This window comes from Patiria miniata, unplaced genomic scaffold (assembly GCF_015706575.1).
Source record: "Patiria miniata isolate m_02_andy unplaced genomic scaffold, ASM1570657v1 HiC_scaffold_6, whole genome shotgun sequence".
NCBI lineage: Eukaryota > Metazoa > Echinodermata > Asteroidea > Valvatida > Asterinidae > Patiria > Patiria miniata.
The window spans coordinates 21,860,542-21,888,213 of record NW_024037073.1 but is presented as its reverse complement, the minus strand read 5'-3'; the positions used below and the strand labels follow the sequence as shown (position 1 = coordinate 21,888,213).

At 40.2% G+C, this 27,672-nt stretch overlaps 2 protein-coding genes across 2 annotated transcripts; one reads left to right on the top strand and one right to left on the bottom strand.

Moving 5' to 3' along the window:
* Positions 1-11,282: 11,282 nt before the first annotated feature.
* LOC119743517 (histamine N-methyltransferase B-like) lies at positions 11,283-15,511 on the top strand. The gene is made up of 4 exons (XM_038219937.1): positions 11,283-12,107; positions 13,103-13,275; positions 14,092-14,242; positions 14,631-15,511. Exons 1-4 carry the CDS (start codon positions 11,477-11,479, stop codon positions 15,017-15,019), a joined length of 1,344 nt encoding a protein of 447 aa, XP_038075865.1. The 5' UTR covers positions 11,283-11,476; the 3' UTR covers positions 15,020-15,511.
* A 765-nt stretch (positions 15,512-16,276) lies between these two features.
* LOC119742652 (coiled-coil domain-containing protein 74B-like) lies at positions 16,277-27,137 on the bottom strand. Its single transcript, XM_038218796.1, has 9 exons — positions 26,961-27,137; positions 24,842-25,427; positions 23,959-24,006; positions 22,995-23,057; positions 22,734-22,863; positions 21,672-21,864; positions 20,468-20,577; positions 20,185-20,232; positions 16,277-18,775 (listed from the first exon to the last, which is right to left on the bottom strand). The coding sequence occupies exons 2-9, from the start codon at positions 25,173-25,175 to the stop codon at positions 18,637-18,639; spliced, it is 1,065 nt and encodes a 354-aa protein (XP_038074724.1). The 5' UTR covers positions 25,176-25,427; positions 26,961-27,137; the 3' UTR covers positions 16,277-18,636.
* Positions 27,138-27,672: the final 535 nt, after the last annotated feature.

Sequence of the window (27,672 nt, the reverse complement as noted above, 5' to 3'; positions counted from 1 at the left end):
TCCGAACAAACCCCAGAGGCTAAGCTCATCCATCAGGTGATTATTCTCATTTCCGAACCACCTGTATGTGTGTGTGTTTTCCCCCTAAATGCCTGGCCCTAAGTGTTATTGTTGCTCCAGGATGCTTAATTAAGCTCAGTAGCGAGATTATTTTTATGGTTCATTCCCTTCTTCACAGCACATCATCAAATGCTGCCACTTTTATTCATGGTGTGATTATTTGGGGGGGGGGGGTTAATGCAAAAGCTGAAAATATCACTCAGGGATGGACAGCATCAGTTTCTTGCTGTTGTTTATGCATAAGTTTAGCAACATTTACAATAAAACAAATTTTATTGAGAGCAAGATTTCTGGTGAATAACCTAACCTCCGGAGTTACATTCTGTGCACAGTTCAAAATCAGATATAAAATGTCCACAAGTGTTATATTATCTGAAACAGCCGTCCACTGTTTTTACATTTAAAATGATATCATTCTCTATACATTTATAACGAACACAATTAAATATTAACAGCCTGATGAATTTATTTGGGTCAAATTGAATTGAAAAATCAGACCACTTAAAACTTGTTCAAAAAGTATGAGCATTGTGGGACAAGAAATAATTTAACAATCAGTCCAATATGTAATCAAACAAGACAAAATCATGCCCCCCAAAAAAAACAAGACGACACTTCCACTCCAATTCTTGCTTTAGAGAAATTTACTTGTTAAAGTTTCATCACCTTCAAACAGTAACCTGGCCACAATAAGTTAACAAAAAAAGTGGCTAAAGTACAAAGATCACAGTCCAAACTTCAGTTTCCCTTGCTTGCACTGTCCTCTAGTACACAAACTAGCCATGTATCTATGTCTGTGTTTCAGCTGTCAAAGTTGGCATGGAAACCGATCTGACCTCCCCTGATCCCTGATGTGTGAACCCCTACCCCCTGGGCAATGGATAGGTCCCACTGACATCACCTGGCTTGTCAAGTCACCTTGCACAGGAGGTTCTGTCAAGGATCTACATGTACATGTAGCTCCAGGGTCGATCCTACATGTACATGTAGAGCTATGCTGATACATTTGTACCTCTACACCATTACACTTGGTGAATGAAGGGGGTCTGCCCAATGTTCCCAAAAATCATTCGGGTTAGGGTTACTGTTAGGATTGGGGAACGTATTGGGGCAGCACTGGTATGCACCCGAATGAGGTTTTTGTCTACCTGTATCATTATCAAGTTTTTCACACTGAAGTTAAAAACCCAGTGCTAAACACATTCACATTAGTGCAATGCAGAAATGAAGATACTGTGTGACTCCAAAATAGGATTCAGATGATTTTACTCAGGCTTTTTGGGCTAAATAATAATTTTAGAAGGTTGGGCTGGGATGGTTAAGGGGTTCAAATAGGGAAGCCTGCACCAGGTACACGTACCTGAAGAAAGATACAGGTCAAAACTCACCTAGCAACAACATTTACTTGCTCCAGGCCTCCGTCTTCAAAGTCCCAATCATCTGGCAAGGAGTCTGGTGCTGAGTTCAAACTGAAAAATAGAATAATAAATAACATAGCGATTGGCATGTCAACTGACAGATGTGTGTAAGAACCATGGATGATAGATTGCATAGAAAGTGCTATCATAGCTGGCGCAGACATCCAGGAATTTTTTACACTGGCTCATCTCAGACCCATTTTCTTGCAACCGGTTCTCGAGTCTGGAGTGCTGAACGGTAACACATAGCAACCGATGAAAATGTACGTGCTATAAATGAACAGATGATTGCATCAACCATGTTTTCATCGCCCCAGCTGATTATGACGTAATCCCGCCCTCGCCTATATATCATCATTGTTATTACATATGGTCACAACTCACAAAAGAATGCTGCACATGGGACTGAGATTTTGAGACTTTTCACAGAAAATATCCAAAGCAGCATTACTGTAAAAATATAATCAAATGATGGTGTAGGATACATATAATATGATAATTATACAAATAGACACAAGAAATTGTTTTAGCAAACCAAATGAATCAAATGATTCAAAGTAATTTCCATCCTACATGTATGAATAGCAAATTCAAATTTACACTGTCACTCAATTTGAAAGAAAATCACATTTTTAGAAATTTCATTATTTGTTTAAATATATCTAATCTCACATGTTAACCCTAATTGTTAATGAGCAAATCTTTTGACATTTTTCAGACAGAAGCGCTAATAAGCCTACTGTGTTGAATATGTCCGCAAACATTTGGTAAGGGGTTTGTAATAAAGCCTGAAGTGGACATGTAGCCAGGCTGTTTACACTATAGGCCACCTACAAGGACAAGGTCAACCACATGCACACACAGTACAGGGCCACGTGTAATACAGGAAGCACTACTCTGTTGCTATGCAAACAACGCTTCCTTGGAAACCCTAGTCTGAGTGAACAACCCTATTTGTACAGAAATCAAATCTTGTTGCCCCAGGCTGAAATCACTGAATTAGGAAATCAGTTCAAGAGGATTGCATTCCTGGGGCTGTGCCATGAATTAATGAAGCGTATGATTACAACGTGCACTTGGAGTGAGATTTCTATACAATGTCAGTATATATGCAATGCAGTATACAATGTATCTGTATGGGAAAAGAAAGTAACTGGAATAGAGGCACTTAGTTAATAAGTATTAACAACCCTAACCCACTTGTCACTTGTGTGATTTACTGGGAACCTTCCCTCACTCCTGCAAATTCCAACATCAGACTTAACGCCCAAACTGATGGACTCTGATGCCTTGATGGTAGGCCCCCATGTAATCAGTTGACTAGTGCAGTACATGTACTCACTCCAACGTAATTCCAATGATCCCTGGTGTTGGAGGGTTTTTGGGGGATTGTTTAATTCAATTAATAACCGAGAAGCTGACCTATTGATTTAATGGTATGACAGAAACCTTGCTCAAAGGGAAGATAGGCCTGGTACCAAATACCCTGTGAAATTATTCCACCTGAGATGGAATCGTTTGGAAGAAAACAATCTTTGCAGGTGGTTTTTAAAAGTGTGCCTACGGCTACAGACACACATTTTAACACGCTATGAGACCAAAATAAACCTGTGCATCCATTATGTTTTCTCTGTTTTCTCAAAATGTATCACAGCCTCTAGGACAAACCTTCCACAGGTTAGTTGCTATGCACCCTGCTTCACATTCTGGGCAATTCTGTTGCTTCAAATGATCCCATAAACTTTTAAATTCATAATTTATTACTTCTCTCTGAGCATATTCTAAACACTCATCCTGCCTGATTGTAGTTTAACTAAGGCTTTTGACCTGAACGAAACCAACCGTACCTTATCACCAATTGTACTTTTCTGCATCACTATAATAGATAAATCTCTTCACAGTGCGATTGTACAATATTGTTTTGTGAACTGAAACCGCAATTTAATATAGCTGTTATTCTGAATGGGTCAGGCAGGCCTTGGAATGAATGACCTGTAACCATGGTTAGCAGGCCATGGGCAAGGTAAACAGCTTTTAAAAAAAAAATGCAACAGTGTGACATTGCACAGATAAATTCCATGTTTTCCAAGAGAGAGAGAGAGTGAGTGAACTATCAATGAAATTTAATAGTTCATGTTTTTGTTAAACTTGAAAAGGCGTTTCACAGAGTAAGCATTGTGCTGCGTATGGCATAGAAAAACAGTACAATACAGGCAATCGTAAATTTGTCTGAAAATACAAATCATTTCCTTCTGATATATAATGCATACAATGTGTTTGTTGTGTAGTGAAATAAAAAACAAAAATTTGACAGGTGCCTGACTGTACTCCACCAGAACTGCCCAAGTCTACTATCCACGATGGAAATATATATAGGAATAAGAAACGTTTTTGTAGTGTACATGTACTTGGTGTTATCTGATGGTGCTTCAATCAAACATTTGCAAACATAAAAAGACAAAACTACCAAATTAGTATGAAAATATCTTACTTTACTGTAGGTGAATAAAACTAGGCTAATTTCAAGCATCCTGTGAAATGATGGCATCTGGTGTGCTGTAGTTCCAGAAAAGTAGACTATTTGTATCAATTTCGAACGATGGTCAGCTGACCATCGTTGGGAAAAAATGTCAATTTTTTTAAAAACTGCCCCAAATTCAACAAATTGTAGTCCACATTTTGTTTGCAATGGAAACAGTTGCAAGCCAGCTTGTCTGCTTCCCTGACCTGACAAGTGACAATTCTCTAACGTCAACAAATTGCTCTGTTTTATCTGAAGTAGGGTCAGGGAACCAAACAAGAGCATCATTTGTTTGGTGTTTTTTTTCCAGCATATGTATGAACACAAAACTTTAAGCAGGTGAGAGTATTTTTTTGCTATATAAAATACAAACACCCCCAAATCCATCGAATGTCGGACACTTCGCCCCATTTCCACGTCGCCCCATGTCACGTCGCCCCTAACCACTTCGCCCCATCCCCACTTCGCCCTATTCCCACATCGCCCCATCCCCACTTCGCCCCATTCCCACTTCGCCCCATTCCCACTTCGCCCAATCCCCACTTCGCCCCATCTCCACTTCGCCCCAGCCGTTACATGTAAAAAAAATCTCATCTATTTTATTGGCTTAAAAAAAAAAAAATTCAACAGATTCACTAATTGCTAACCAACGGAAAGAATTAGCCCATCACCAAATGAGCAATTCATAACCAACCTCTAAAGCTAGGCTCTCCCCTACCGAGAAAAAAGCTTGAAGTAACTGAGATCCAACTTTGTTCCCAACCCAGCTACATTGTATACCAACCCGTCTCCCACTTATCTGAGAACGACAATACCTTTGACATTCTAATTTCACTCTTGGAGGAACCAATCTCATCTAAATGAAGTTAAGTGTCACATATCAGACAAATTTTGACGGAACATTTTCCTCAAGGCAGTGAGTTCCTTTTAACTCACTGACCCATAGTACGGGTTCTTTTGAATCCAGCGGCTGATGATTTTATTCACAAGCCAATAGGAGAGGCGTCTCTGAATGGGATAGAGCCATCATTTCTCTCATCTGTGTCTCGAGCACCTCATCAGAGAGTTTGTATTTTTCCTGAGTTTCTAGAATTGGGAGCATTTATTATCTGGGGTCTTTGGCTTTTTATTTGGTGTGCACCCCTAGCCTTCACCTTTTTCATACTACATGGGGCGAAGTGGGGATGGGGCGAAGTGGGGATGGGGCGAAGAGGGGATGGGGCGAAGTGGGGATGGGGCGAAGCGGAGATGGGGCGATGTGGGGATGGGGCGAAGTGGGGATGGGGCGAAGTGGTTAGGGGCGAAGTGACATGGGGCGACGTGGAAATGGGGCGAAGCGTCCGACACCCAATCCATCCATTTCTAAAAATTACAGCAAAAGCAAATGTTGTAGGCTATATTACCTTTAACTATAAAGGTGTTCTAACTTCTTTCAAAATTACAAATTCAACAAAACAATGAATTGATCGTTTATTTGTGTAGATTTTATTTAACCAGGGTAGCCACATTAGTTGTCTAAGAACAGTTCTTCCAGTGGAATAAGTTAACAAAACCCAAAATAAATTTTAATGAATTGAACCAAAATATCATATTTTCGGTGTCAGAAATAAAGTTCCCAATTTTAACTCACAATTTAGATACAAATAAAGTGAATATGATCAAACATGATCAATATTTGGCACTCAATATCAGAAACCATATGCTCACCAAAATTGTTAAAAATGTCCCTATTTTTGAACAAACATCATATGCATTGGCCCATCCACAATATTTCAAAAAGTGGATGTAGGCCTAGCACCTTTCTGAAAAACAAGCACATTGTCGACTTGGGAAGATCTATAGGTTTCTTACATGTTTCCTTCCAAATATTTACATAAAGTATACCCACCGACTTGAATCAAACGAAATTCCAGAATATGAGTTGTATCTCTTCTTTGCGAACGAGTCCCGAGCATCGCTGCTGGACACCGAAGTGGCCGAGCTAGAGCCCCCCGGCGTGTCGGCAAGGAACCCGGTGCCATCCTTGATCGACGACGGCGAGTCCGAGTCGTAGTTTTGCCTGTTTCCAGCGTTCATATCTCACAATAAATTTCCTTACAATTGACGACAAACATAATACATAAATCCTAGGGAGTCCTCACAACGAAAACTTCAGTCAGCGGCATGGTTCAAGGCATGTGAAGAGCGGAATATTACAAATAACAACTTTGTTAAAGTCGACTGTCAATTTGGCTTCAAAATGGCCGGTCCCGTTGCTAACCAAGGTCTGTGGTTGGCATCCAGTTGACACTTCACTGCGCACCGCGTGCTATACACCGTTGAACCGCGGCATCAGTGAACAAAATCGATTTCCCCGCTTTCATTATGGAGGACAAAAAACACACCTCAGTAATCCGACATTGGCTCGTCCATCCAGATAATGGCGCTAACGTGTTTCAGTCGATGGATAATTGATTAAGCATGTTAAGCTTGCTTGTTCCAGGAACTCATCCTCTGAAAGTGAAGTTTGTTTTCGCAAAATGTTTGAGGAAGTTTGGCGGGTGGTGGTATGTGGCGTATGTTGGAAAGACAATTCATCAATTATTGTCTGACCACAACCCGGACGTGCCGTGTGTAAACAAAGCTGGAATGGAATTCACTTTTTTTCGCCAGACTATGATACCAACTCAGGGGAGTCAAATTGAAACTCAAGGTCACTTCAAAAATACCAATTAGTCTGGGGATGTTTTCTGGAGAATTAAACCAACAAACAAATAAAAGAAATATTCGCTATAGTATGAGCAAATATTTACTAAATAAAGGCATGACAGTTGCCTTACCAGCATGTCTTAGGGGCGCCCCCAGCAGTAACCTCTCTGTATCAGCCGATCAGCTTTTATGTAAGGCCTTTCAAAGTTTCAAGAATGAGCCCTAATTGTGTCATCATCGCGCTGGGAAAAAAATATATACGGTCCAAGCATTCTTTTAAAATAATTTCAATTTTTGGAATATTTCATAAAAATTATCTGCAAGTATAAACGAAATTCAGCCCTGGACACCTATTAAAATAATGGACCACTCAAATTGGGTATGAGTGATTCCGTGAGTTACCACAGCTGAACCAGTTAAAACTTGCAATTTTGTCATTATTGTTCCCATTGGGCCATAATGATTGAAACACTATAATGAATTGCCTTTTCCCAGACCGTGTATGGGAAAACAAATTGAGAATTTTATGATAGAACACTAGTTGAGCCGGGCCGAAAGACAGTCGGTAAAGAAGGAAATTTATATATATAAATACGTTTGGTTTTTTTAAAGGAAATTTATATATATAATTAAGTTTGTCTGTTTCCAGAGTCATGTCCAGGGTAAGATTTACCTTTCATGAAACGGGTGGGCTGATATGAAGGGGGGGGGGGCTTAGGGATCCCCATGCCCGAGAAATTTTGAAATCTACGATGCATTCTCCTGAGGCCTATTTTTTTAAAATAATTTTAGCATTTTCATTTATAATTTTTGCCCCCAGTTTACTAGTATCATTAGCTAGAGGTCCCCAGCCCCCGCCCCCGCCCCCCCCCCCCGGACCAACTAGATCCGCCATTTACGTCATAACAGTTTTATCAAAAAGCTCCCTAAAACCAGAACTCCTCCTTAAAGCACATACCTGTCCTATCCAAGTTAATCTGTCAAATAAATTTCAAAATCGCCAAAGAAAAAGAATTATAAGTCACTCTCATTGGTTACGTTGTGTCTCCGTTCCTCAGCAACAATAAGGTAGCAAAAACAGCCAAAACTTTTCAGAAGGGTCACATTTTGTGCAGTTACACTTCAAATCGGCTCACAGTTTTCCTTGACAAAAAAATATTAAAACCAAACGGCAGTAATTCCTTTAATTCGCCTCGTTACGCACAATACCGTGCGTTCTATTGTCGCACGGGGGCGCTATTACATCTAGTTAGACCGTTATCACTGTACACACACGAGGCCCCCTTCAACAGCAAAACTGAGCATTGTGCAAACTTTTGTCTCACTCTGCCTGAACAATTGCTGGCACTTCGCCATTGAATGGGGACTTCGTGATAGATTGCAGACCCGGTGGCACATGAAAATCCGACTCCTATGAAAATCGGACCGCTTTTCCCTATTATTGGTTAATCCCTCTCACGTGACCGGTCACTTTCCTAATTACCATACTTACGCATGCGCGGTATTACCAATGAGTCCGAATTTCATAGAAACGTAAATTCATGCTACACCTGTTTTGGGATATAGTGGGCCGGTATAAGGTCGGGAAAAGTATTGTATAGGAAGTTATTTTGGCCAACCAACCAGTTTGGTTTAACAGACTTTGTATCACCCCATGGCGGAGCCTGGCGAGCGGAGCGCGACACCCTTGTGGTGTGTGATTTTTTTTGTTTAAAACACATTTTTGTTTTAATCACGTTGGGGAGGGGGAGCATGGTCTGCCCCGCCCCCCCCCGGATCTGCTGGTGCCCGAGGGTATGTTTCAGAATGGATCACAGGCGGAAGTCTCCTTCAGTCCGCATTTTCCTCATTATTTCCCTTCCACCAAGTTTCAAAGAACAAAAACACAAAGCAATATTAATTTGAAACATTTTATGATTGCTTTGTATACCCATAATTGGTGGATATCTTGTTTTTTTACATTAATAGTGCTAGAACGCAGCAGTAACCTAGGCCTAGTGGCCACGTGGTAGCAAAGTTTCAATGTACCGCTTTTCTCACGGCGAACGTTTTGAACTATTCCTATTGGCTACACGTTTCAGTTTACTTTTGTTACGTCATCTTCATTGGCCCCGTGCCAATCAAAACCAGTGACGTAACAGTGGACAAAATGCGCGTACGCGATTGTATACTGTGAGGATTTTGTAGTTTGTTTATAATTTTGATTATAATGAAAACAAGTGGACGTGTATCATGCTCGATCGAAAACTTCCAAAGTAAAATTACCTGGTGGTATTTCAAAAACTCCCGTACCCGTATGATCCCTGAAACGGACGGTCGTATGAATTTGGAGTGAACGGAATATGGAAACATCATGGATTCGTAGGTAAATTATTATGTATGAATATGGAGCAAGGAACTTTGGATAACACAAAATTACCGTATATATAGAAACTAAAGATTGTTCAACCCTCTGTATATACTTGTAAAGATCGTACAAAATAAAGCAGAACTGCGGAGAGCACTGAAGATAAGTATATAGGATGAAACTTAAGTTAAAGCAGTGCTCACCAGGAATATTGGAGCTGAATTTTCGGCCTGACTAGGCCTTCATCGGAGCTGGGAGTTGGCCCGATGAAGTCAGGCCGAAAATTCAGGTCCGATATTCCTGGTGAGCACTGCTTTAACTTATTTTCATCTATTATACTTGTACTGTAAAGATGATGCATTTCTCTTCTAATGATGTGAGATTCGTTTTCGTTATTAGATATGATAGATATCAAGTCATTGTATTTCGATGTGTTTTTCCGCATATGGCATTGTGATCTTATAGCCTGTACAACAGTCGCATATATTTTTATCCACAAGTCAGTACGAAATCAGCCGTCATCCCACAACCAAAGACAGGTTTCTGGTCTAACGTTTTCACAATTTGTATGGGTAGGCCTATGAAACAATAATTAAAAAAAAAAATGCACGTATATAGCCTATAATAGGGGGGGGGGATCAGTTCTGTTTCACAACTCACAGGCCTAAATTTTCTGCTGCATGATATTCCAATTTCTCCTCAAAATGTCCAGAATTCTTCGGGTAGAACCACCACAAATCGTTCTGTACATGCTCGTTATTGCTTGCTGCGTTCACACTGATGAAGAAACATGCCCTGCAGTCTCCAATGGATATGCTGGAGATGTCTGGAGCACTAACAGGTAGGCACGAATTAATATCCAAGCCTAAACGGGTGATCTGTTACACGGTGCACACTGGAGACATGTGCACAATAGGAAACAAAAGATTGTGTACGTCTCCACAAGGCTATCGCGAAATAGACATATGGATTTTACTCAAACACTAGGAATTTCCAAGGTGTGTTGATGTGTCGCAAATTGAAGTATTTTATGTAAGGGATATAAATGCAAAATTTCAGCCCAGGAAATTCATTCTGGTTAATAGGAGCATTTTGAAAGTACACTTTCAAACTCGAAAACTTAAGTACACGAGAACAAAGAAATGACTCCACAAGGATACAAAGTTCAGTATGTATGTTTGCACATTCCCAATTGCAATCGCGGAAACGTTTCTTTGTCCGATTGTTGGTCGCCCTATATAGCGTTTGTTCAAATGTAATGAAGGCAACATTCATTGTGCACCCCAAACATAAACTTTTTCGCGCAGCTATAGCTGCATTCGCCTCGTGGAATGGAACGGAACATTCATCTGTATGTCGCCTCATAAAATTATTATTTCCATTGCATGAATGGAAAACATATTCATTATTTGTCATACAACACCTGAATAAATCCTCGCCATCCGATTGGTCAGAGATTGGTCAAAAAATTGAGACCGGCGCGTGCACCGTGGAGTAGACATATTTTTGCCGAGCGCCATGCGTTGGGACGGATAATTCAATGACACGTGATCAATGACCCACCAATCAGATGACGGGGATTTATTCCTGCATAAATCGTCAAAAACCCATTGGGTTCTCCGCCAAGAAAATGAAGCTCCCCGTGCAAAGTTCAACCTATAGGGGCCTATACATGTGGTACTGTTACGCGTCCAAAGCCGCTCTCAAAATTTTTTCAACAATAATGTGGTGGCGTGAAAAGTAATGTCGACCGCAAGCATGGGGAAGAGTCCTCATTCACTGATCGTAGTGTGAAATGTAAAACACAACACTATAACTTTGAACCAAGTAAAGAAAATACCGTCACTTATTACGTCACACGGATACAGAATCCCCTCTCTGGCTGTGACGTATAGTGTGCACGAAGGATAAAACAAAAAGGAGGGGTCTTTTAATGAGGAAATTATTTCATAACAAAATTACGGCTTGGCCTCAGTGGCCAGAAGAACACGTTTCCTCAGAAGGGTAGCTGACCTCTCATATCATAAACCTACATCTGATGACAGTTTTCAAACGAACAAGGTGCGGAGGTGATACCACGCTGTGCACATGATCACCCTGCCCCTGAGAAGAAAAAGATAGGCAGATTAGGAGGTGACAATGGGCACGTGTAGAGCACAGTGTCTTCCCTTTGTCATCTTTCTTTAGTATCCCTAGTTGAACAGATAAGCATGAGAACACTCGCAGAGAGCTTTTGGACAATTGAGAAACAACTGGATCTTCGGATTAATCAATTTGAAAAGGGCGAGCATAAACAGGTGCGCGGCTAAATCAATGCTCTGTGACCAGAAATGCTTCGGTTCCGTGGGTGGAGATCTAAAAACAAACTTTGTCAGTGAAGTCCGTACAGACTAAACGTCAGTTTCTAAATTTGAATTCGAATACAAGAAATCTTATAGGTTCATGGATTTCATAATGTCCAACCGTAAAGGAAAGTGTGCCACGGAATCTAGTAACAAGCAAAAGCCGGTCATAACTGCATCCGACCGAAGTCCGAACAAGGATCGAGAACGCTCAGCAAGCTTGGCCGTGCTGAAGCTGTCACGGCCTGTAGTGCGTCCCCGTTCCATGTCGTGTATCGTAAGTCCGTACAATCAATTGATTTCGCCCAGCAAAACTCTATTGGCTACATTTGCCATCCCCAGCCTCCGGAAGTGTGAAGTCAGTGGAGTGCCAGGAGTTGGATCATGCGAGGCCCAATCTGCGGAAGATGACGGAAAGACCGTCGGACCGAGCGACGCCAGTGCGGGCGCCGGGCCTGGCGAACCGGATTACCCATGGCTGTACGACGACGCGGCCCGCTACATGGAATGCCTGGACGAGTTTCAGCGGTTCTCCGACGAGTGGGAAGGGGTGCAGGGCTGGATCAAGGAACACCTCGTAAAGTTGGTGGAAAAACAAGACCTTCAGAGTGGCATCCGAGATGAGACCTCTGCGACACCGGCAACGCTGGCAAACTGTGGTCAGCCTGAATTGCTACATCAGGAGGGAAATACACAGATTTACAGGATGCTTGGAATTGGTGGCGGATCGGGTGAGGAGTGGACAAAATAATTTGGTTCAAAATTTATTGTCCCTCTCCCTGGTATAGATTGTATAGCTTGAACCCTGTAGGCCCAGTGGCGTCGGCCACGGGGGGGGGGGATGAAACCTTGTCGCCCCCCCCCAGTCGCCCCCCCCCCACTGAGATTTTGAGTTTCTAAAAAAATTATCATTGATCTACATGACGCCATGAAATGTTCCAGCCCCCCCCCAGCGCCCCCCCCCCCCCAATTCCTGGCTACGCCACTGTGTAGGCCCAAAATTTGGTATTCTCAAAACTGCAGTGGCGTAACTACCGGGGGAGAAGGGGGCACACCCCCGGTCTGTGTCAGTCCCCCCTCTCCCTAATGCACCCCCGTTTAAAATCTTGAATTGAACAAAAATATATATATCATTTATCTTCAGTGCTCCTCCTGACAATGTATGCACCCCAGGTGCCCCAGACGTTTAACCCTATATACATGTAGTTACGCTACTGCAAAACTGTACATTGCCAGTCATAATAGAACAATACAGAAAATACTGGCAATAAAAGAATTCCAACATTTCTTTGCACCGCCTGACAAAGTTTCAAGATTATTCATCGAACAATAACGCATGTAGTGTATTATTTCAACGGTTATCTTTCTTCCCCACTGAGAAATATCTCATACCAAAGGTACTTCCATTTTTACACATGCAAAATAATATCATTAATGAGCTTTAAAAAGTTGAAACAAATCTTACATTTGGGGTTGATTTTGCTTTATTTTGAATATTAAAATGTCTCTCTTTTAAGTTCTATATCAAGTAACCCGTACAAATTTCGCCGACGGGTTCCAATGTTAAAGTTGCTTAAATTTGTGAGGATCTTGCCCAACAGCTTCAGGCTACCTAAGTTGACTTTCTCGACTTATTAGGCGTTTAGTTCATACTCCATCACCAGATTGTTGCAGTATCTGCCTAACAACCCATTCTCTATTGAATTGACATTATTCATACCAATAGGTGAAATAGACCTAGCCGTCCTCCGTGCGTTGTTGCCCCATCATCCACACGTCTCCACCACGGTGGTCGAGCCAGACCCGTCCCAGATCACACTGTACCGTCAGCTCATGGCAGACAGCGAATTCAGCGGCCAAACCTTCGACTTTCACCAGCAGACGTCTTCGGAGTTCATCGTGAGTAGAATCGCTAGATTCGGGAAGAAAGATAACCGTTGAAATAATACGCTACATGCGTTATTGTTCGATGAATAATCTTGAAACTTTGTCAGGCGGTGCAATGATCCGAAGAAAATAGCATTTACCGTGGCTGGCATGCTTATAGGCGACGGAACCGTTTGCATATTCCCCTCTTTGATGAACTGTCCGTGCACGAAGCGAGAGGTCGGAAATGCGAAGAGTGGTTCCCATAACAGCGGTCCCTCCCAACTATTTCTTGTTAGTAACCGTTGAGGCGTGTGCTTCTGCACGGGGTCCTTTACTCCGTAAACAAACGAGTTGGGTAAAACACGTTATTTGCGCAACACTGGTATAACGTTACCTGTTGGTTAATTTGCCAAGTATCGGGAAGAATTTGGCCAAGAGTGTCGGCAGTTGGTATGTTGACCAATATTGGGCAAAATAACAACCCAAACGTCTTTGACAGATATATAACATGTAGCTATAAAACATCTTTCAGAACAGCCTGCCGTAAAATTGTTATGCATGTACATGTATTACATTTGTCTTGCATCATGGAATATCTGGAAAGAGGGCTGCGATTTGTTTCAACGATTTTTTTACTCCACAATTTGGCTGGCAAATAAACAAGTAAATCATGGGCATGCGTATATTTAATGATGAAATCGACATCGCCTAATTATTGTAGTAATATACACTAATACTGAATGGCATTTTAGACTTTTGGGGACTTGAATAATTTCGACTTTATGAGTAACAGTATCATGTCTGAGAACTAGTTTGTCTTAACCAACCGCCCGATTTATTTTTCAGATGGAGAATTCAGGTTGCAATACGACCTTTGACCTGATTCACATGATCCATGTCCTGTATCACATTGAGAAGCAAGATTTGGAGGCAACTTTCTCGTATTACTACAACATCCTGGCTCCAGGAGGAATGATGGCCATCGCTTATGAATCAGGTCATACTCCCATTTACTTTATCATACAAGTCCTTTACAGCTTTCTTTTAAACAATATACAATTAAAGCATCAACGTTAATTAATACTCACAGAACACCACTCACCTAATCGACGTCGGCTTGGCAGAATGGTTTCACCGACTCTGAAAATACAATTTTAAAGATCACACATCGTGCAGTGGACCCTCTTTCACGTTTTATTCCTATATAAAAAAAAAACCGTCCATGCAAAGCAAAATGACCCCAGTGCCTTTGGGCATGGGGTGATGATAGAGGCCACACAAATACTACAGCTTTCTCCCAAATAATTATAAAAAAATATGTATGTCGTTCGTAACATTAACAAGGCCTATACATTTAGCTCAATTTGCATTTATCATTCTGACAGATAAAAGCAGCCTTGCCAGGATTCGCCAATCGCTCCAGCCGTTCAAACCGGGGATGCCACCCTACATGTCCATCGGTGACGTCGAGGAAGTACTGTCCGCAGTGGCTCCCGCCTACGAGCGGGACAACATCCCGGGCACCCTCGACGTCACCGCCTGCCTGGAGGAAGATCCCTCCGCTAGCGGAGAGTGCCTATGGGACTTCATCACTCGCGTGGTGAACTTCCGTGCCAATGCGCCAGAAGAAGTAGTGCGACGAACCACAGACATGCTACGGGAGTTCTCGTGGCGCGCTGCCGACGACAATGACAACGGAAGATTTCTAACCAACGCCGACACGGCCATTATTGTCGTGACAAAGCAGAACGGTACACCATCGGAATGCAAATAAATCGGTTTTAAAACTCTGCAGGAGTTCAAGATTACAGAAAACGGACGTAGATCAAAATTTTGCCCAATTCCCAGATGGGCCGGCCGAGTAGACATAATACTCGCTACTTCAAATACATAGGCGTTTTCAAAACTACGTATATAATAAACAGAGATTTTTAACTAACACACACAAGCGAAAAGAGTCTCCAAATTCTTTCAAATTATATACCACAATACGGGTATCAAAACTAAGTGGTACATTTTGTGACGTTCTTGTCTGCTTAGAAATCGCACACTCTCTTCTACCTCATCCGTAAATAGAAGCGCTATATAACTAGCTGTAGGAAAAATAGAAGTACGTGTATATAACTTATAAGACGTTCACAATTAACAATGCATTGACAAAGTTTCTTTTGAATGAAGCGTTGCTCAAATAGTCAAATTTTCTATTTCATAGTATTGTACCAAGTTTACTATTCTAATAAAGTTAAGCCTGGCTTATCAATAACACTATTTGTTTTCATCCGTGTGTTACATTGTGATCTGTGTCCCGCTACTTTTTTCTCCAAAAACTCGGCTTCTTCGTCGATGTCTTCTTTGGCCTGGCTAGTTTTCTTACACAACTCGAAGCAGTCAACATTTGTATAATTTCAGCTAGGTTACGAGCTGGAGGAAACATCGAGCTGTATTCTTGGGTTTTTTGTGCGCCCATGAGAGTGGCGCACGTACATGGGCTCGTATACGCGCGCTACCAAACTTGCATAAGTCCTTGTCCACACGGAAAAGTCCCGCCTCATCGAAACACGTGCTCCATGAACCAATTTAAAAAATACGCGCCCATTGAATCGATCAACGCCAAATCGCACAAGTTCGGTGGCCATTCAATTATTAAAGGTATAATCTCCGCCTGCAAACATCAAAAAACAAAACTACAAAATGATTATGAACTTACCATAGTTACTTGACTGTCACTTAAATGCTCTCTACGTCTCGACCATCCTGTGAAAGCATGGCACCTGGTGTGCTGCCATTTCCAAGAAAAGTGGAAATTTTGTATCCATTTCCAACAATGGTCGACCGATATTTAATAGTCTCAAACGAATCCAATTTGGATCATTAACCTTATTCATATAAGTATTTTCGAACTAATGAGCCCTTGCGGACGATCGAACCTTCGGATTATCGGACCTTTGGACAATTACGAGCCTTCGGACTATATATCGAACCTTCGGACCATTGAGCGGCCACTTAACAGCAATGAAACGATTTAAGACAATTTTTTTTCTTATCGGATGCTCAAATAATTTATTTCATTTTCTGGTCTCACACCCCTGTATCTGTATTTAGTACACATTCTAATAAAACCATCCATGATTTATGTACATGTACAATTAAACATACATGATCTATGCCATACTATTTACAAAAAAAAAACAATAATAACTGACACAAGTTATAACAGGGGTTGCACTTCTGGCACACCAAACATGAGAAGCGCAAGCTTACAATTCTTCAACTTTATGAATAAAGATAGACATGTCCACTATGAGCTAGTTTCTTTTTATTTCCTACAGAGAAAGCACGCATGAGACTAGTTCTACACTTACAAGCTTTACTCATGATTTTTCCCCAGCATTTTACGTCCTGATATAATAGTCTTAAAGGGAAAATACAACACTTGCAAACATCAAAAAATAAATATACCAAATTTTTATGAAATACCTGACTGACTGGACTGTTGGTAAATGACAGTCTGTAAAATCATGACACCTCCTGTGCTGACATTTTCAAGAAAAGTGATATTTTTGTATCAATTTCCAATGCTGATTGGCCAACCAGCGTTGGAAAACACTGGCTTTCTTCAAATACATTGTACTACCCCAAATTGACCATAATTTAGTTAGTCTGTATTTTGTTTGCTATCGATTGCACACCTAAGAACGGGTACAAGCCAACTAGACTGGTTCCCTGAAAATACAATTCCCTGACGTCCATAACTTGGCTCGGTTTCATATTTAAGGTGGGTCAAGGAACCAGACTACAAGAATATGATTGTTTTTCTTGGTTTTTCCAGCATATACGAACACAAAACTTCAAACAAGTCAATGTAACAATATTTTCTATAAAATACCAACCCCAAATCCATCCTTTTCTGAAAATTACAGCAAAAGCAAACGTTGTATATTCCCTTTAAGGACTTTTGTCATAATCCAATCTAGTAGGAACGCTATAAAAAAGACGCAACTAGATTTATCAAATTCAGCAGCAATGCACAGAAGAGAGAAGGACTCGTGATGGAAGCAACTTTAACACTGCTATAGTAACAGGCTATTTATAAGTAGCAATCAACGATGTTCGGTTCGAAAAAAAAAGAAGTCAAATTGATGATTACAGCACCAAATCCAGTAACAGTCCCATTCCTTTTAAAAGGCATGGGAATGTTCTTTTTGTGACACACATTATTAAGGTCATTCCAGAAAGTTAGGGTACAAAGTATGAACTTTTTCCTGAGCCTATTACATTGGTACTTCGTAATTTGCTGTTCAAGGATCATTAAGAATGACTTCAAATAATGTTTATTTAGGTAGTCTGTATAGTACATAATCACTCTTGGAGGAAAAAAGCATTAAGGAGTGCATGAGAATTATTAGACCGTAGATGTCAGATGTAACAGGGACAGGAAAAGAGTGGACCCCAAATGTATAGAATGACCCATTAAGAAGTAGGAAATCAAGGAGCAAGTCACAATAATGAACTTCTAGGATGCGTTACAGTAACAAGTACAGAGCAAGACTAGCACAGCAGGCAGTAACACGTCCAAAAAGAGCCAGTTCACTCACACTTTCACAAAAATTAACACTGTTATGGATAGATGGGAAATGGATAGCTTTGAACTTCACATATTCTGCAAAATACGAACAATCCTTCACTAGTTTCAGATCTAAGATAAAATACTGAATATTCCTGTGTGTAAATCTGAAACTGATAAGTTTTCAAAAGGATGCTTGCAACGACAAAAATGGGTCACTCTAAATCTTGAAACGGTGGGAGTTTTCCAAAGGCATTTGTGAGGGAAACTGTAATAGGAGTGAGCAATATATTTGCCAAGCCCTCTTGGATCCTTTAGTCCACTAGGCGTTTTTAGAGTTTTGAAAGACTAACGAAGTACAATACTATGGTAGAGAACTGTAGAGGATTCAGGAAAATTGACAACAAACAGGGGCCGAAGGTTTATAAACACTGTGACTGGACTGACTCTCTTCTACAGAAAAATGGTTCCTCCCATAAACTAGCATGAATTGTTCAAAAGGTGATAATGAATAGGTCATAGGATGACTGTGACTGAACTGGCTTTCCTCTACATAAACAACTGTTTTCCCCCATAAATGGACATGAATGATTCAAGAGTTGATGATGAATAATGAATAAGGTCACAGGATGACTGTGATTGAACTGCCCCTGTTCTACCTAGAGAATGCCGTAAATGTACATGAATAATTCAGGAGGTGATGATGAAGATGAATAATTCATGAGGTCATAGGACGACTATGACGGATCTGGCCCCTGTTCTACATATTAAAATTTCCATAAATACACATGAATAATTCAGGAGGTGATGATGAATAATTCAGTAGGTCATAGGATGACCTCCTTGCGTTGCTGCCGCGCCCTCTTGACGGCCTCTACCCTCTTCTGTCGTTCGGCCACCTTGTTGCCCATGGTCTGGGTCAGGGGAGGTAGGGAGAAGCTAGTCTGGCTGAATGCTGCCTCCGGTCTGTCACAAGAAAAATGGGCAAAGAAAAGAATATCAGGATACTAGAAGATTTTGAAGGATTAACCCTTACCCTGTGAGACGCAACACAGTGCAACAGGTGTAAAAGTCTGTGGGACCTTTACCTAATTGGGCTATCAACACCAGGTCATAATTCTGAGACAATGGGAGCAAGTTCTATGTAAACATGTCACTGATGTTGAATACTGTTGCAGTTGGCAACCACAGACTGTAATTGGCCTCGGAATTACTGACCTGTAGGATCTTTTTTTTACATTTTGCAGGCTTCTGAGTTTGAAAACTTTTGCAAGTTGTTGCATTGGACAAGAAATAGCCAAAACAATTTAGACAGTATACAAATATAACATGGTTTGAGGGTGGACAGTCGATATTCGCTCCCCGAGGTATTGGAAGTTGACAAACTCGCCGAGGGAACTAGTTTGTCAACTTCCAATACCGAGGGGAGCTAATATCGACTGTTCACCCGAAATAAACCATGTTATATTTGTTTTACTATACCTCATACATATTCAGTTGCCGAATTTTGTTTTATTATTATGCACCTAAAACAAAATTTGGGGAAACTTGTACAGCTCACCAAAAGATTCAACTTCAATTACTAGTTCGGTTCGTTTGCAATATAATACAGTTACTACAGTTGTAAATACAGTTGTTTGCAATGTGTACAACTTTCTTTTGTACAGGAGACATCTTTACACGGTCTATACATTTTCTCCAGTACGGCATCATTGAGCTCTGTAAATTAACATTTACGCGAACCGTGCAACCATGCATCTCTCCTGTGCGATGTTCGCGCGTGCGTACTGCACCCGTGCGACAGTCCCTCGATTGCTCTGTAAAGCGCATGCGTAGTAGACTGTCGCACGGGTAACCCATGCGACATTCTACTACGCATGCGTATTTACAATGTGCGTATTTACAATCCTCGCGCGCGCGCGTTTGGTAAACAGCAAGAATAACATCTGGCACGTGATGGTGAATTGACCAGTGAACGTTCGGCTCTCGATCATGAATATGTATGAGGTATAGTAATTATAGTTAATGAAGGAACCCATTCAGTCACCGTTATTATTAACTAGTGCAGGGCCCGTTGAAAATGTGCCTGTTTGGAAGGGGCAGAGAACTGCTCATAAAAACAATGCCCACGATTCAATGTTGTTGTTGTTCACAGGTTAAACGCACACTTTGTACATGTCGTCATCCCCTGGCACTGATATTTACCCATACTGGACAATGGTATCGCACTACAGTGACGGTTCCTCAATCGACCGCAAAAATGCATGTGTCCGTCCTTTTTCCATTGTTGTGTCATATTGAGCACGCGCACTTTGGATTAAACATGAAACTAGTAAAGAAATATCCACAAAAATGAAAGAATACCACAAACTTACATCTTTTTGCTCTGATTCTTGAGAGATATTCTTGGTAATTTGCTGTCCCTGAAAGAAAACAAGATGAAATAGTTGATTATTTTCAAAATCTCTTTACATTTAAGGGTAGTGAACAGGGTCCTATTTCAGAACAAAATCTTTCCTTCGCTTATTACGTTTTTGCCCGTTTCAAGATGGCTTAACTCTGTTCCAAACTATGATCCATGCAAATACACTCCTTGAGCACATGGTGTGCAGGCAAGAACGGATTGACACACACAGATAGTCAGAGCTTGACACTTACCCAGCACTAGGGTCCTCGTCTGCCACATAGGCCTTAGCAAGTAGGTAGGCATCAGGTGTCCACTTGTGAGAGTACAAGACGTCCTTCAGATCGGACTTCAGTTGTGACAACTGTTGACAATTGTTAAATATTAAAACGTTATTGTGAAGAACATACTACAAGGTGTGCCAATTCCTTTTTCGGAGATTATTTGCTTTTTGCACTGCCATTCAACAGACCTCACAAATATAAAGGGGATGTTCAAAATTTTACTGTTTACTGTAAAATATGCTGCAAAGTGCAATTTAAGAGAAATATAATCTGGGGCCCAATTTCATAAACTTAAACCATGTAAGTCCAAACAACATAACTGCTGAAACCTTTTTGCTATTCAGTACATAATAAACAGTGCCATTTCTACAGATGTTTACCTTTTCCCCCAAGATGCAATATGGGTAAATCAGGATTTACACTGCTAAGAAGAGCTTTTCTGAAATCTGAATAGACCTACTGACGTCACGTTTTGTTTACATGTGTGCTTTCCTATGGGAGCTTGGTGGATTTTGTCCCCACCTAGCTCCCATAGGAAAGCGCACATGTAAACAAAACGTGACGTCATTATGTCTTATGCCTCTTGCACTGTGATGGAGTTGCAGTAAAGTCCTCACAAATTATCACAAGTTGAACACAAGTCAGTTGCAATTCATCCTGTGAAGAGCCATCCAAGTGACTGTTACAAAGGCATTCCTAATCACTGTTCATTAACTGTAACCTTAGACACTAACTGTGATTTGATTTGTGAATTGACTTGTGATTTGATTTTTGATTTGGCTTGCGATTGACTTGTGATTTGATTTTTGATTTGACTTGTGATTGACTTGTGATTTGACTTGGGATTAGAGTTGTGATTGATTTGTGATTTGACTTGTGATTGACTTGTAATTTGTCTTTTGATGGACTTGTGGTTTGAATTGTGATTTGTCTCATGAATGGCTTGTGATTTGACTTGCGGTGGACTTGACTACTTCTCCGTATATCAAATATTCAGATTCCAACTCTTCTCAACAAAACTTGTTAATACAGCTGCATTATCCCCTGTCTGTTACTCCCTGTACCTTGCAAATCATTCCAATGGTTTCATAGATTCATAAGAGAATATATACATTAAATTGTAATACAATGAAGAACAGGTGCAACTGGATAAACCAGGTGAAGTTGTGCTTACCTCCAGTGACTGCCTCTCACTATGCTCCTGCAGGTGCCTAATAATGACCTCACACTCCTCCAGGGTAGGAGCTCTCGGCTGGGTGTCATTAGGACCCTGCACCTGCAAGGGGTTCATGCTGACGGGTACGGGCGGGCTGGGACCTTTCTGGTCGGTGGGACTGGTTTGCTGGCCAGCTTCTTGACTCGGTGGTCTGTGAAGAAAGACAGAAAGAGGAAAATACTGAATTATACTATCTGAAATATACACATGTACAGATCGTGAAAAACAAATTTCTCCATGATTCTTTACAATGTAAGGCCAAAAAAAAAAGTCTCCGGTTTCTGGTATGGAGCTTGCCCAAAAAGTGGTGCGGCGACGCGGCTTTTTTTTTTTACCTGTCTTTTTTGCTTCAAATGTCGGCTGATGACTGCAAATGGTACCCGACTAAACTTAGTGCAAATATATGGGAGTCCGGAGAGGCCACATAAAGCTTATTCTCGATCATAACCCCATCTAAAAACACGTTAAAATTGTGCAGCAGCAGGATTCCAGTCAAACCAGTGAGTTTGGCGGTTTTGAGACATCATCTTTTATTGAAAAAAAAACTTTTTCATTGAAACAAAAAGCACATGGCTACGGCGACGCACGCGCATACCAGAAACCGGAGACTTTTTTTTTTTGGCCTAAGGAAACTTGTATTACTAAATGATAAAAGCAATCACTACCCTCAACGCTATTATGTTTCAATCTCAAATTGCTTGTTATTCTTTTTCAGGAGAGAATATAAGCTTCTTTTTTTTTTTTTGATAGAATTGGCTTGCTGGTAATATTTCTCAGAAACATTAGTCCTTAGTTTTGTGACATTTATTCTACTAAAAAGTTTACATATTGGACTGTGCCCTTTACCTATGTATAAGTTTATTTAGCATTGTTTACCTAGTTCTGTCCGCAAAATCACAGCTCAGCAATCATACTCCAAGTATGATTAATTCACTATAATTTCAAATAGTTGGTTTCGACTAGTACTTTACGCTACATAGAATTTCTGGTCTGCTCAATAAAATCAGGACCACTGCTCACCTTTTTTCGACTGCGTCTTTGAGTAATCTTTGGAGGTATGCGTTTCTGCCCCGGGAATCTTGAACCGCTGCGGTGAGCTCCTTCACTTTGTCTTCCATGTACAGCATCTTCAGCTGGTCTAATTTTTGAGCTGGATTAAAAAAGAAACCATCAAGAGAAAATACTTTTACACCTACGGGATAATTGTCAGGAGAAATTTGAGAAGTTGCTTGAACATGTTGAATAAATTGTGTCTCTCCTACTTGTTGGACAGTTGCTTACCCTGTAATTGTGTGCTACCAAGCATGATCTCTCCCTCGGACTTCATTGATGAACTCGATGATTCTGCAAAGGTCAACAAATATACACGCATGTTACAATTATTTGTATTTATTTGAAACCATTTTAAATTTTGTTTGTTTCAGAATATTCATTAATCATTATCAATCAGTAAACAGAAAGACGCAAAAATCCTAACATTGATGAAAAAGAGTCACATATGGTGCAAAATTACATTTTAATGGGCCCATGACATGAATTTTACTTGGGAACACATTTTGTAGAACTTTTTCACTCCTCTTAAAATGTATGAACAATATTTAACATCCCTTTTTGGTTAATTTTATTGAAAAGTGCACTTCTATAAACAGTTAACCATTTTCATGCTTTTCCTGACAAATGAGGGCGCTGTTGCTGTGATGTCATTTCAGGAAGACTGTTCAAATTGTGAGCCCAAAATCTGCTCACTGAAATCAATTGTGAGAAAAGTTTGCTCATATTAGCTTACTGCCATGTACTGAAACAGCAAAAAAAAAAAAAAAAAAGGAGAAAATTTGTGAAAGCAAAATATCCAACATTGTGGCAAATTTTGATGCTGAAAAAGCTGTCGCATTGAGATTTCTGCCTAAGTAAAATGACATCACACTTTTGGTCATGAATATGCAAATTCACTTTAGCATAAAAAAAAGCACCAAAATGTCCTTAAAAATAGCAAAATGAAAAGTGAACATGGTGAAAATCAGGTTAAATGGGACGCAAAGGTTAAGGACTGCATTAAGACAATGACATTACCTGGGCCCTTTAAACAGCTTAGATTCTCTGTTTTTGTTGGTTTTTAAAGTTACAAAATCAGACATCACCCTTCCCCCTCCCTCCCCCCCCCCCAAAAAAAATAATAATAAAAATCGTCAAAATTGATGGGCTAGCTTTTCTTTGTCACTGGACAAATACGAATGTTTATGCTTACCTTTTTTAGGGCTTGATCCCCTTGCCATGATAACTTTGAAATGTAATTCTAGACGGAAAAAATAACACAAAAAATCCACATTACTTGGCATGCAAATTGGAATTCTCAACAATGGAATTTCACAGTGTGCGAGGTTCATTAGCAATTCATGTACATTGTACAGATGTAAGATAATCCACTGAAGTCTTCTGTATTCAATTTTATGTGCATTTTAAATTCGATACCGAGTGCATTCTATTCTATTCAGAAAAACAGAAGCAACATCATTAAATATGCATGATCACTGTGTGGTATTTCTAGATTAACATTTTGCATCGCAATACAAAACGCACAGCGTATCAGTTCTAGAGTTAAAATATGTAAATTACAAAGCAATTTTGATTTAAGTTAAAGCACATTTAGATGTAGTCCTTTCAAACACATCACAGTCTTCACAAATACAATATCTAGACCAAAGATCAAGTGTTATTCCAATACTATGGGAACAGATGGCTATATGGCAAGTTGGTAACGCATGCAGAGGTCAATGTTTATTGGCATTTTGCCAATAGCCAGGTATCACTTGTATGGCAAATTATAACACACTATTATTATGATCTTTGTGGAAATGTGTGTACATTATGTAGTCTGATCCCTTTTTTCAGATACTTTACATTGTACATGTACATGGTGTGTCATGAGAACTTTTTTTAGTAATGATCAGAATTTGCATGACGCGCACAAAACTTTTATTTTTTAACGACACATGCCATAATATGGCCATTATAGCAACCTTTAACAGTCTGTGTTTCTGGATGGAAAAATCTTCAACAACATTGATCTTAGAAAGTTCATGGTTGAAAATTCCGATTACAATGTCTACAATGTACATTTGTAAAGTTACCTTTGTTTTCTCTCTTCAAATCGTCAATCTCCTGGTGCAGGCTGAACAGTACCTCGTGGTGTTGTCTCTTGAGGAACTCCATGCTGCGTTCCATGTGGTGCAGCCTCTGCAGCGGGTCCACCGCCGAAGCATCCGACCCGCCAGCATCCAGGCTCTCACTGTCGGCGTGAAGCACAAAGGAGGAGGCCCCGCTGGAGTTTGTCGGGGGGAGGATGGGTATCTGGTCCTTGAGGAAGGGGCGAGGGTAGCGGGCCTTGTCCAGGGATTGCACCCTCTGCCACTGGGGCAGGTTGGCCAAGGGCGGAAGTGTCATAGACATGACTGGCGATGCCATGCAAAGTCTCTATCCGTTACAGTTCCCGCTGTGCTCTTGTATTTTGTATTCCTTTTGCGAAGGCCGATGGGTGAATTTCCGTAACACTATTTCCTGAAATGGATGTATAGCTGAGTGCTCGGGCTTGTGGCAGGCTTTCTAATTGGAGTAAGGTGTTTAAAGTACGTCTTCTGTTGGTGAATCCAATGTTATCTATCCATATCTGTGTTGCCTGATGTGATGACAGTTCTGAGGTTACAATCTGAAGTTTTTCTGAAATAAAATGAAAATTAGAACGTTCGATTAACTTTCACGTTTAAGCCAAGACCAAGGACACTGTACACAATACCTAGAGTACATGCAGAAAACACAGCAGAATGTGAAATAAGCCTAGGTGCAATGTTAGGCCCATTGTTTCAAGTATTCAATTAACCCTAAAATCCCTACTGTCTTTTACTTAGTACTGGACCAAGTCCGCCAAAATCCATCACTGACCCTGCTTCACATAATGCTTCAGGACCAAATCCGCTGAAATCCACCACAAGACCACCACTACCATAGGTGGATTTTTATGGACTTGGTCCATCCAGAGCCATTAATCAGAAAAAAAGATGAAATATTCTGCAATTAAATGTATGATTAGATTTAAAACAATACAGAATTTCAGAAAGAAAACTTGTAGGCCTACTTTAGGGAAAATGTGGGGCTTTTTTTAATGTCGAGCCCAATGCCAAGCATCAATCAACCGAAACATTTGCTCTATCTATTCGAAATGGCAACATATGTTTGTGTACATCATACACGTGTACGTGTGCATGCGTAGAGGAAGTGCTGGCACAGCGGAAAAATGCAGTAGGCCTACCGGTTCACGCACAAACAGTTTGTCAACATGGTCAATTGCAAACCTCAAATAAAAAAAGGCAGTGGATATTTTGCTGGAGACGGCAAACCTTTAGTAAACGTTAGTTTGCCGGATATGCACTGAACATGCGCAGTTACTATTTTTTTGTACTTAGACATTTTCCGGTGACAAATTTTAGTCTGGCTCCATGCCAACATTATTGTTGTAACTTCGTATTCACAAAATGGGAATCAGACCATTTTACAATTTCGGACTTTATTTCCCTTTTAAAAAAAATCCCCCAGAGCCACAAATCTGAAAAAGAAAATGTAATACTCTGCAATAAAATGTTTGAGACATGTTAAAATAACAAAAGAAGAATATTTCTATTTTTTGGGGATGGGGGAAAAAAACAAAGAAATGTCACCAGCGGGGATCGGGATCGAGCGCGGGTTTTCCCGCTCATGAGATCTGTTGCTTATCCACAAGACCAAGTGTGCTAGACAACCGTTAGTGGGAATAGTGGTAATTTCATATATCTTATACATGTAATTCAGCTCTATCTTAGAGAGTACAGCGCCCTCTGTTGATATGGATTGCCGCCGGCAAACCTTTAGTAAACGTTAGCTTGCCAACATTACCTCCAGCAATATATCCACTCACTATCTAAAAAAAAAACATGATTAGCCAATTAACTGAGAGATTAACATGATCAGATGATTTAATTAAAAATTCAAAATATTGATAACAAAAAAAACACTAACAGAAAATAAAAAAGCAGAATATATTTTAAAAAAATACTCATAATTAATTTATTTAGGCTAGGCCTACCACGGCCACAAAACAAAATTGTCCAACAGCTAGCAACACATTCTTGTCATATGGAAACGCCCGTTTAATGTCATGGCAAAAACTGCAGTTAAGTTTTGGTTGTTGAATCGCATTAATTTAGTTTGTTTACATACCATTTTGGTCTGAAGTACAGCTTATGAATTGTGCAGAATTATAGGAGTTTCCACGTCACATTAGGAAGAAGTCGAAACAACTCAGCAGCCATTTTTTTATTTGTTAATTATTTTTCAGTTATCGCGACGAACACTGCACAAAAATACCTCACGTACGGCGCGGCTAATGTGCATTTATTATGCAAATTTCAGGTTGCCAGGTGACGTTTGACCCAAATAGTCTTATTCATGTATTCCATTTTCATTTAATAAAAAGAAAAAAATAAATAATAAAATATTTTCCTCATTACATAAATTATATAAATTATTTTAAATATATTTCTGAAATGTTATTATAAAAATAAACTTCAAATAAAAATTGTTTCGCTTCTTTTTGTTGTTAGAAATGTGAACGAGCCAACAGCAACGAGTTATTGTTGTCACGAAAACGCGTCTGCGACTATGGCTACTGACTTTATGACGTGAAGTAAAGCCGCAGCCACAAAATACCTGATTCAGAAAAGACATCGGATCTTAACATTTTTGATAGGTGGAGAGTGCAATCTTTTAGATTGATTTAATATTTCAAAAGCATAATTTTGTTTCTTTGTTTGTTTCAAAATATGGTTTTCCCATGGTTTATATGTGAATTAAGTTAGTGTTCTGTTTTGAATAGGTAATAGTCTCAACTTTTACAAATATTGAGATTCGATTGCCCCTTAAAAAGAAAAAA